This window comes from Triticum dicoccoides, chromosome 7A (genome assembly GCF_002162155.2).
Source record: "Triticum dicoccoides isolate Atlit2015 ecotype Zavitan chromosome 7A, WEW_v2.0, whole genome shotgun sequence".
Classification (NCBI taxonomy): Eukaryota; Viridiplantae; Streptophyta; class Magnoliopsida; order Poales; family Poaceae; genus Triticum; species Triticum dicoccoides.
The window spans coordinates 72,413,811-72,426,154 of NC_041392.1; the positions used below are offsets into that span (position 1 = coordinate 72,413,811).

The 12,344-nt window shown below is 43.2% G+C and overlaps 1 protein-coding gene across 1 annotated transcript; it reads left to right on the forward strand.

The window, feature by feature from the left end:
- The first annotated feature begins 5,232 nt into the window (after window positions 1-5,232).
- On the forward strand, window positions 5,233-5,854 carry LOC119332431 (CLAVATA3/ESR (CLE)-related protein 3-like). The gene has a single exon (XM_037605617.1). It carries the CDS (start codon window positions 5,335-5,337, stop codon window positions 5,620-5,622), a length of 288 nt encoding a protein of 95 aa, XP_037461514.1. The 5' UTR covers window positions 5,233-5,334; the 3' UTR covers window positions 5,623-5,854.
- Window positions 5,855-12,344: the final 6,490 nt, after the last annotated feature.

Consider the following 12,344-nt stretch of genomic DNA (forward strand, 5'->3'; position numbering starts at 1 on the left):
TTGGTTACCGACAACATAGACACCCAGAGAAGAGAAAGAGGATATTTCTTTTCAGAAAGCACATATGCTCACAACATGCATGCACACGCATACATATAAAGACATGCACACATCCCTACCCCTTTGATCATCTTCAAAAGATTAAGTCGGTAAATGTTGTGATTGGCGAAGTCAGCACATGTCCCTCGTAGTTGACGGGCACGTCATAGCACTGAAAGAGTAGCGTCGAGGAGCCTGAAATAAATCTAGGAAATATGCAAGTGTCTATGTCAAGTCTAAGAATTGAATATGGGTGGGCCGATTTCATGATAAGCAACCTAACCATCCAAGCTAAGCTTTGTTCGCAGTAGAAAGAGTGGTGAGACTATGATTCATCAACGATGGACACAAGAGTTTATGAAGGAATTCATGAAGCAGGAAACGTGTTCAAGCGTGGCATGAGGTCTGTTTGTGGCAATGTTTAGCAAATCCCATTGGAGGCGGTATCTATATGTCGCCTTTAGCGGGCCAGATGCTCGCCTCTCCTACAGGGATCGGTTTTGGGCCCAACAACCGACGATGTACGCCGCATCCCACCGATTTTCTTCAGCTTTCTTACTGCCCTTCATGTGTTTTTTTATCACCACGGCAGACTTCAAGTTACTCTATTTTCTGCCGGTTTTGCTGGTTCTGCATTTTTTTCTTTCTATTTTCCGTTTTCTCCCTTTTTTAATTTACTAGCTAATTGCTCATGTGTTGCAACGCGTGCATACATATTCTTGTGATTCAACATCAATCTTGTCCGACATATACCTTACACCCACCTTTCTAGAATTTTTGCAAGATTTAATTTGATTTGAGTATGGTAGAGGAATGCAAGTAAAATTTTGATTTAGTAGAGGTTTTGTTAAGATTTGATTTGATTTGGGTATGGGTAGGCGAAGACAAGAAAGTTTTGATTTAATTGAGATTTTGGTAAAATTTGATTTCATTTGATTGAGTTAAACCATAATGTGGTTTTGAGAATGTACTGATTTAGTTTAAATAATTTCAAATTACTCTATTTGCGTTGGTATTAATTTTACGTCGCATCCGTGTAAAACAACCAATAGGAAACCAAAGGGGAACAGGGAGTGAAAGGAAAAAACCATAGCATAAGGTGACACAAACCTACCAACTCCCCATAAATAGTAAAGATATTTTGCAAAGTTCTAAAACTTTTATTTTTTTGGAATATATTTTGTTTTTCTTATTAAGGAATATTCATCATCTATAAAAAAATGTTCAATGGATGTTTAGAAATTGTTCAACGGTATTAGAAAATAGTCATTGTGTACTGTAAAAAAATTCCCACGTATTTAATTGCATGCTCATCTCATATTTGGAACATTTTTCTCGTATCTAACAATTGTTCATCTCATATTAAAAAATATTCATCATGTATTTGACAAATGTTCATGACGTATTTGAAATATATTTTCTGCAAATTTAGTAAATATTTGCTAGGTATTAGAAAAATATTCACTAGATAGTTAGAAAATGTTCAGCATGTATGGGAAAATTGTTCAACCCAATTCAAAAAATAGTCATCACCTATTTGAAAAATATTCATCGTGTATTTAGAACAAGTTCGATACTTATCGGGACATTGTTCATCATGTATACAAAAAAAAATTCTCGCATATTTGGAAAACACTCATCATTTATTAAAATTATTATCCATAGTGTATTTTGAAAATGGTCATATTATATTTAAAAATGCTTGTTGCCCAATTTAACTTTGATCATGTATTCAAAATTGTTCATCATATATTCAATTACTGCCTATGAAATTTAAAAATGGTCATGAATTTTTCTAGAAAATATATAATTTCTGAAAGACATTTATGCATTTTGTTAAATATGTTCATGTAATTTTTAGAAATGTTCACACAGTTTTGTTAAAACTAATATATCTATAAAATGTCATAGTACATTTCAGAAGATGTCAATGTATTTTTAATCAGAAAAGAGATAAAAGAAAAAAATAAAAAGAAACTAGAAACATGGAAAAGGGAAAAGGAAAAGGGAAAAGCAGGAAATACAGTAAAATCCAAAAAAGGGAAACCCGAACAAAGTCAAACACAAAGCCAAAACAATTACTTAGGAAACAAAACCAAAGAACTAATAACATAATATCGGAGTAAACGGGAAGCTGGGCCAGCCACGGCCTCCGCGTTGTAGGCAACCACGCTATAGGTTTGCAACATGCGAGATTTAGCAATTGTGCCCACTGAAGGAATTTCTATTTGGGCGCTTGTTGCACTGGATACGAGAGTACAAAACGCACACCCTCTATAATTCACTAATTAAGGGGTATCCCTTACAAAGGTCACCCACACCATCTTCGGTGGTGACAAGTGGTGCATCGTGCGATTGTAGCAATTACATAGTTTTGGTGTGATTTCTTTCCAACACGTGCAGGAGAGATGGGTTGGTTTATTTGTGCTGTTTTTGTAGATTCAATTTTCAAATGATTTATCTGTGTGTCCAAATCAGGAACCACTTTGACTGTTGCATTCCTCGCGTCAAGATCTTCAAAACTAGATCTCATATTGATAAGTTTGGACGAACTTTTTTCAGGCGAAATATGTGCTCCAAAATTGTACTAACATGGTCAAAACTGTAATAACTCGTGCTTCGAACTGAACCAACTCGTGCTTCACTTTCAGGAAAAATAGTTTGTCCTTTTCACGCGAGTGCTTCATGCAAAGCTGCACCCGTCAGAGCTAATTCCGGCAGATCCCTTGACATGGTCTTCTATCTAGGCGACTTGGCACGATGGTAATAGGGGCAAGGTTTTACCCCAGTTTAGACTCTCACGGATGAGATAACACCGTACGTCATGATTGTGTATATTATGTTGGTGTGTGTACAAAGTATGCAGGTAAAGTATCAAGGGACTGAATATTCTTTAAGATGTGTTCTATCGACTATCCCGGCCTCCGCTTATATAAGATATCGGGATCCTAGGATTACATGAGTCTGCCGGCTACGTTGGTGGGGGGTCCTTGTCTTGAACATCAAGGCTTCCAGAGTCACGTATAATCATTCTGCCACTTCAAAAAAGAAAAGAAAAAGAACAGTGCATTGTGAATGAAGAGCAAGTAGTGATCCCGAAAGGGGAGCGTGCAGCTCCTGCCCAGACCGTCAGCCATCATCTCCTCCCAAGTGAACCTCGTCGAAAGCTTCAACCTCAAGTGGGAAGTCATGAGCAAGGAGCCGAACGCTTGCCTGACGATCCTTCCGCAATTTGCGGACAGGGAAGAAGGTACCAACTCGGAGCAAGGTGCATCAACCGGGCTCAAAGATTCAGATAGCAGCTCCGATGGCATGGACTATAGGCAGAGTGGTGTCACCAGGCTACCCTTCCTCCCAGAGTAGCATATCCTGCTGAGTTTCTTGGCTGTGTGTCTTTGTACCTAGCTGTATATTCCACTCCTTTTTGCAGCCATTGGCCGTTGTTGATACCCTGGTAATTCTCTCTCAACAGAAAGTAACTCTGTTTACAGTGGCTGTTAGGCAGATAGATAGTGCTGCTTTCCGACTCATACAGAACATAAACAAAATCAGATCCAACTCGGAACTACATGACAACGCTCGGATCGCTTCGCATCTTTCTGAGTTGGTGGCGTTGTCACTGGCATGAATCTCCTCTACTATCAGTGCAGAGACGACGATTGAATCATGTATTTCTTTCTATCTGAGTTGCGAGTTGCAACTTGGCCCTGGGATAATCACTTGTTCTTTTGGAACGTTGGGATCATCACCGTGAAGAACCACCTCTTCCTTTTCACCCGTGGGTGCCTTTTCACATGCATCTCCAGAACCAGAAGACCACACACTGGTCAGGTCTTGCTCCAGCTAATCTTGCCATTCACTTGTGTCAAAGAATTGTATCTGCACATTTTCCTTCGTGCCCCATGCCCCATAACACTTCCTTTTCTTCTCCGAAAAGACAATAATGCAGCAGCACTCGATCGGTGTACCTCCGTCCCATGTTTGTTAATCACAAGGGTGTGCCCATATATGGCTCTCCCCTGGTTGCCGCATCCGGCTTCTCTGGCGCCCGAGAGTCGCATGGCCCTATGGGGGGAAAGCCTCCAATGGCCGGCCACCTTCGTGCATGCATGCACGGCCATGGCCATAGTGCATGCCGTGGGGGGTCTCACGGTAGTTTAACCAGGCCGCCATTGGAGCCATACCTAGAACTCCATCCATTGCTCCGTCCTATTATACAATTGACGGGCCGGTGGAAAGTGACCGAGTTGGTCGTCATGCATGGCCGGTTCGAGTTAGCTGAGAGAGGGCATTTTGCATGCACTGATCTACTCATGCACGGATCGACGGCCAACGAGCTGTCCGTATGCCGTATGCATAGTATAGCTAGCCAGCTAGGGTGGTTACTCGCCTTTACGAGTTAGGCGAATGGGAAGCTCTTGCCTAGCTCAATGACTCGACCGATAGATCTCAGACTCCAATTTGGCAAGGTCGATGGAGTTACAAATGGGTGCGTGCGTGGACGCAACCTCTTTGACATATCAACAATGGCGTACGTGCGCGCTTACGTACGTAGTAAGTAGTGTGGACAAAGTTCATCATGTGGTGGTGGCAAGAGGCAGGCGGTGAGAGATATGCATGTGCCCGGATGAAGATTACGGCGGCCCATGATTCGCCCGCGGTGATCTGGAATGGCCCAAGATACCCATTCCCACGGATTTAATTGCTCATGTCATTCCAATGGTGTAATGAAACCTATCGATAATGATGGTTGGTTGGTCCAACAAACAATGTCAAACATGCATGAATGGAGCTTTTTTCTAAAAAAAAGAAAACATGCATGGATATCTATTGCTGTAATGGGAGATTTCTCCTTCCTGAAAATCCGATCGGGAGGGTCCAAAGAAAAAGAAAGGCCTCTTTTCTCCTCCAACTTGCCAATTTTGTATTTGCAACAAGGCATATATCATATGTGATCGATCACACGGGGCCACGAGCATCAAGTTGCCGGCCCCCCGTTCTCGTCCGGTGAGTGACGGTATGAGGTCATTACCCTCTCGTCGCTCGTTCGTCGCTGTCAGTGCGAGTGCGACACAGGCCATCTCTCCACCCATGGCGCCAACGCTTAGTGTTTTGTGGTAACGGCAAACCGCTCGCTCGCCCCCCTATAAATCAGCTCAGCGTCGTGCAGCTACGTCGTACCGAACTGACCACCACCGGCAGTCTACTCTTCTAGTGCGAGGTAGCATTCCATTCCACGAGCACGACGGATCTAGCTAGCTAGCTACAGCGTTACCTCATAGGCTCATACACTTCATGGCGTCCAGCTTGAGCACGTCGAGGAGCATGCCGGCGGTGTGCGCCGTGCTCATCCTGCTGCTGCTGCTGTCTGCTGCCTCACGTTGCGAGGCTGACCTCCTGCAGGTGACGGTGGCTGGCCGGAGAATGCTGGCCGGTGGGAGCAATGCCGCCGCCGTCTTCTCGAGGGAGGCGGCGACGACCGTGGCGAGTAGCGCACGGCAGTCAGCAGCTGGAAGAGCGGCCATGCCTTACTCAGAGTCCAAGAGGTCCAGCCCCGGCGGCCCGGACCCTCAGCACCACTAATTAGGTAAGCTCGCACGAACGTCCAAGCGCTTGTCAAGTACTAGCCTGTATCAGTTAAGGACGATGTACGCATGGGGTGGTAAGTTGGCATCTACTGTGCCAAGAAAAATGGGATTATATGTTGCTCAAACATGAGTTTTGTACTTCGTGTGTTTGAAGCACGCAAGGGAAATAAATGGTATGTTTACTTGATTTTTCACGTTTCCCGACTCGCCTATCAATGGAAGCACAACGGAAGTGGTTTTTGTACCAAACATTCTATTGCTATATAGCGTGCATTAATCCACCGTTGAATGTGTGTTGTACATCTGGAATTTAGTGGTATAAGATACCGAGAGAATATCACATAAAAACCAAGTTTCAAAGAGAACTTCGTTTGAAAGTTTAAGAAGAAAACTGAAAAATGGAAATGATAAGAGAGTGATGTTCTATTGGCATGAGAAACTCCAAGTTTAAACACATTACCATTTACGAGCTATGAAAAAATATAGAAAAAATTAATGATGTTTATTGTTCGGCACTATTCAATGTTTATGTTGTTTTCTTTTGTACCACGTCAATGGTAATGTGTATGAACTTGAGAATTTCACATGCTAATAGAACATCACACTCATAAGGCCCCGTTTTTTTTAACTTCAAAACACTGTTTTCACATGGTTTTCACCATAACTTGGTTTCCATGTGATACTCTTTTAAGATTAAGACATTACAAGACATTAAGATGCATTCTGAAACAAGAAAAAACCTGATAAAGTAGATAGAGATTCAACAAATACGATCTTATTTTGCTGACACACAACGCAACACTATATAATACACATCAAAACAAAATAAATAAATAGATAAAACTTTAGGTAACACTTTAAAACAACATAAACTTGGTCAGAATCAGAAAACAATCTGTTGTTGGATGGTTAGGTGGACAGTGATATCCCCAACCCATCAGGGTTAAGTCCTAGTGCTCGCATTTATTCCTGAATTTATTTCAAGATTCCAGGTGATGCGAGGAGACGTTCCCGGCCTGCTTCTGTACTATGTCAGAAAAAACTTGGTCAGAATCTTTAAGTAGTGATGGACAATAGATGCATGCACGCTATGCAACATGCTTGTGAAAGGCATTTATGCCAATACACTAAGGGTATCTCCAACGCGAACCCTTAAACTGCCCGCATATGTCCGGAACATGGGGATTGTGTCATTCAACGCGGTCTTGTATCATTCCGCCAAGCGGTTTAGACGTACATTTTCCCGCAAACCGGAGAGAAAATGGGGGGAACTTTGCGGGTGTCTGGTCCGCTGCCACATCCCCGTCTGGCAACCGTGGTCCACCCAACAATCCCACCCGTGTCGTCCGCTCTTTCCTTCCGATGCAGGCGCCTCTTCCCACGCCGCATCAATGCCGGCCCAGAGCACGTAGCGACCGGCATTGATGTCGCCTGATGTGACCGGACGGAAAGGCGGCGATGACCGGCGCGGCCTCTCAAGAGTCGCCGCTTCAATGCGTATGTAGCTCGAACTTTGGGCCCATCATCCTCATCGGCGGGCGGATCCTCGATGAAGGAGGAGATCGTCCTCTCCTCCGGCGACAAGGAGGACCAGCTGCCACCGCAGCAGTCCACGACGCGCGATGCAAGGCCAGGTGTACGCTGCCACGGACAAGGAGTATGAGCAGCAAATGGAACTGATGCTCCGTCGCTCTATCCTCCACCTAAACGGCTCGGTGGTGCCTCCGGGAACACTCCTTCCCGTGAAGCCGGAGTCCGCATTCCCTCCACGCTCTCAGTAGCACAACTGCGGCGTCCAAATTGGATGCCGCGTGAAGGAGGAGCCCCTCTCGCCGCCACCCCGATGCGTGAAGAAAGAGCGAACTCTCCGCAGCCCCGGTGCGTGAAGAAGGAGCGCCGCTTGCCGCCGCTCATGCCCAATGTGATAGCCGCGAAGGCGGGCGATCACATTCACCAATACCTTGGCGGCGGCGGTGGCTGTTCGTCGTCCCGAAGCGCCCTAATGGTGCATGAGTACACGAACAGGGAGCGGTGCTGGCGGCACATGTGAAATGCGACACGCCGTTCGAAGTTCACGGACTTTGACATCCCGCCGCCACACATTGCCGCGGACCGTGTGTTGGTGTACGCCTGGGCCCCAGACCGGTCCGTGATGCCGCCCCTTCCTTCGTCTGAAGCCTGATGACAAGGACTCTAACGCCGGATCTGGCGACAATGATTAAGGAGCCGCCGGCCAGCCCGACATGGCCTACGAGATCACCGTGAAGTATAGGGTAGTGTAGGGTTACGTTTTTTTAAGGTATTTAGTTCATTGGACGAAATATCGTGGGGTTTTATGTAAAATCTATCCTAGTTCAAATGAATATCGTCCGATTTGTTTGAGTTTGAATCAAATTTGTTCATTTTCGATACATTCATTTGAAATGTAAGCGGACATATGTGGCTAGCTTTGGATGGCCGTCTTTGGCATCAGTGTCCGTGGACTAGTCTCCTCTCTCCGTCAATAGATGCCGCATCAAATTTACGGATCAGCGTTGGTGATGCCCTAACATGCATGCATTGTAGTAAGATGTATCCTTCCTTCAATTTCATGGATGTCATGTTGGGCCAGCGCTTGTGGGCGGCTTATTTTGTCGAAAGGTGAAGGGGTAAGAAAATAAAACTCTGCTTGTCTTTGACACGACGACTGGTTGTCGATGGTAGAGGCACCCAGAGAAGTGAAAGAAAAGGAGAAATAAGACTGACAAGAAACGTGATTTCAGACGACGGACACGGGAGTCGACGAAGCAGGAAACGAGTTAGAGCGCGGCATGGTTTATGTGTGCGCTAGCTCTTCTGAGTTTGAGTTATTTAGAAAAAAAAATAGTGTTTTTGTTTTTTCTAAGGGGTAGCTATTTGATTTGTTATACACTAGCAAACATGCCCGTGCTTTATAACAGAAGAAAAAAAAATTACACGTTAGTCAAATAAGTATGACTCAATAACCGACATATGAGTATTCTCTATTTTAACACAATGGCTCACCATGTTGCCAATTATCTTTCTTCTCACTCTCGATGGATGTGATATCCACGTGATCACAATGCATTCAACGTGGTAAACAATGAGCTTGTCACTGCATGACACACTCACTGGCGGAGGACTCCAGTGGGCAAGGTGTGGCATATATTGTTTGTTAGACCCTTAGCCAAGCGCAACGCACGTATATGCAAACCCAGATTGAAAGTACACAAGCACGCAGCTTGATTAATGTGCTGCCAAGCACAGCACACGTACTATATGCGAAGTTAGGAAGCACACAAGCAAGTAGCTTGATTGATGTGCTGTCTAGCACATGCACGTCTAACTGCATCTTCCACTGCACAACGATCTGATCGATTGTTTCGGTGGTTTGCTCTCGACAGAACTTTTCGTAACTTGCAATCAGAAAACTAAACGGAGAATTTTTTGATGACGCATGCAATTTGCACCTTTTTGGATTTTTTTTTGAGAGTACATAAATGACTTATCGTGCTCAAAGCGTTACCGACTATGCGACTAGGGATAGACCAACATGCTATTTTCGGTTATAACCAGATAGTTGACATACACTTCAACTAGCAGGTTGAACTTTTAGATTTTCTTGTATAGACTGCATGCTCGAAGGAATATCTCTTGAAAACGAGACATGTCAAACTTTGGTCTAACTTTGTTCCAAGCTCTTGGTCGCTAGCCTTTATATATAGTGCCTCGTTGAGCCTGCAAATTTTCTCTTCTTTGCCTTTTTTTCTCGTGCCAATAAGTTGTTCCCTATACACTCCTTTTATGGGATCATTGTTGGGGAAAGCAGATTTAACATTCATATAAAAACCTTTCAATCCTCTTGTGTTGCCATAGCTAGGAGCAGCCGCCTCGTCTCGAGTTGAGCAACAGATGCAAAAACCTTTTCATAGTCAACTCCTTGAAAATCATCAAGACCGAGTTATGCAACAAGATGTCTGGTGGCTGGCTTAATGATTTTGTTATTCTCCTATATTTGGTTATTCTTCTGAGGATTCACATGAATTTTTTACTTAAAAGTTCGCCACACCTTAAATTTTTTTCGTCCTCTGCCTCTGGACACATTTGTCACTGTCTTGCGCAAGGAAATATTTAAAACTTTAAAAACAAATCTCATCGACCACGACTACTCGGCAACGCCAAGACATATAAAGAATTACCAAAAACTAATCAAATCAAATCCTAGATATAAAATACTTTTGAATCAGAACAGTTTTTTGAATCGACAAACATTCTTTTTAAATTTAGGCATTTTTTTTAAATTCACGAACATTTGTTTTTTAGATGAACATTTATTGAAATGCGTGAATAGTTTTCGAATTAATGATGACTCAGAAAATGTTTTTTAAATCGATGAACTTTTTAAAATTGGGGAACAAATTTTGAATTTCACAAAAAAAAATTTGATTTTTTTGAATATTTTCTAAAATTTCATCGACTTTTTTTCAGATTCACAAATATGTTTTAAATACAGGATTTTTTTTATCAAGATCATGAACTTGATTTTATGTAACGACATTTCTTTCCATATTATGATATTTTTATAATTTGCGAACATTTTTGTAAAATCATTAACATTTTTTGAAATTGCGAAAATTCTATGATTTCCTGAACTTTTTTGAATTCACACACATTTTATAATTTCTCAAACATATTTTCAAGCTCGCACCTTTTTAATATTCAAAAATCTGGAATTAATTTAAAGAAGGAGAAAACAAAAACAGAAGTGAGAAAAGAGAAGACAAAAAAACAAAAAAAAACAGGGCGTTAAGCCCGCTGGCCGGCCCATGTAGGCCTAAGTGGGGGGAAGAAGTGTGTGAGAAAAAGGTGGAGGAAAATATTAGTAGAAGCTGGGGTTCGAATGCTGGTCTTCAGGGTGGAATAGACAAGATCGAGCCACCGCGCTGCTACTGTATCCATAGTATATCTGGGATATTACATATATAAAAACACTCAGCACGACGGCGATTTTAAAAGAAAAATTGAATCATTTTCTTCACTTACGAATGGCATAGCGGGTAATTTATAGCAATTTCGGGGGGCAATTTTTTTGACGTACGGGTAGAAGCAATATCTGCTTTATTAGTAGGTAGAGATATATGCGAAATCACTAATTAAGGAGTACTCGTTACAAAGAACACTCCACTTTCTCATGTCGCGACAAGTGGCGCACATGCAGCGCGTCACTTGTCGCAACCTGGGAGTTTACCCTTTTTTCGTAGATCCATTTATTCAAAACGTTTTATCTTTTAAACCGTACGTCCAAATCTCGAACCGTTTTCACCATTGAATTCCTCGCGTCGAGATCTTCAAAACTAGATCGCATGTTGATAGGTTTTGACGAAAAAATTTTCACGAAAAAATCGAACGAAAAAAACAGGGTAAAAAAATCGAACCGGGAGCACGGTTTTTTTTCTTTTCCGAAAGTGGCACGCCTGTGCCTCTCGCGAAATCACACCCGTACCTCTCGTTGAAGCAAAACCGTGACTCTCGTGGAAGGAAAAAAGAGAAAACATGTTTTTTTCGTTTCCGAGAGGCACCGCCGTGACTCTCGCAAAAAGCACAACCGTGCCACTCGCAGAAGCAAAACCGTGACTCACGCGAAAGAAAAAAAATAGAAAACGCGTATTTTTCCCTTTCTGAAAGGCACGGCCGTGACTCTCGCGAAAGCACAACCGTGCCGCTCGCGGAAGCAAAACCGTGACTCTCGCGAAAGAAAAAAAACAGAAACACATTTTTCCCCTTTTCAAGAGGCATGGCTGTGACTCTCGCGAAAGCACAACCGTGCCTTTCGCGGAAGCAAAACCGTGACTCTCGTGAAATAAAAAAAACAGAAAACATGTTTTTTTCCGTTTCCAAAAGGCACGGCCGTGACTCTCGCTAAAGCACAACCGTGCCTCTCGCGGGAAAAAACCATGACTTTCGCGAAAAAAGTGTTTTTTCACGCAAAAAATTTTTTTTGAATTTTTTTTATCGAAAAGGTAAGGAAGACCGGCGGAAAACCAAACGTCGAAGAAAACCGAATAAACCCCGTTTAAAAAGCCAAAAACGCGTGCGGAAAAATAAAAAAACAAAATCCGAAGGAAGCGTCCAGAGCGCGACACGTGGTGAATGGCTGAGAGCGCGCCAAGTGGCGCTGATCGTTGCGAGGCTCCCGAAAGAGCGCTCGTTAACTAGTTGCTCCCAGATATGTGTGATTTTCCACTAGCGTTTGAAGTTGGGCCGGCCCATTAGATCATCTTCAATAAATCACCCTAAAAAAACTCCCCTGATAAGTGGTTATTGGGGAACCCTAAAAAATGGTTATAGGGAACCTCCTAATATTATTTTTAGTGTTTGTAGGTGTGCGCTATAGAAGATCACCCAAAAACCCATCATCTATACTTAGCCTTATATATGAGCCCCGTCTATTAGTGCCTAATCTCTCTCTCTCTCTCTCTCTCTCTCTCTCTCTCTCTCTCTCTCTCTCTCTCAAGCTCCGAGAGGTGGCAAGGCGATGGTTTGCCAGTACATTATTGGGCGGTAATGGTGGTCTGGGGGTGGTGGTTCGGTGACGGTCTGATGAGCATTGGCGGTGACACGCTAAGGTGTCATTTATTAGGGAAGGTAATGGGAGAGAGCCAACTCCCCTTCTATAAAGGGCCAGCTAGAAGTGTTTTATTATGATCACCATTTTTT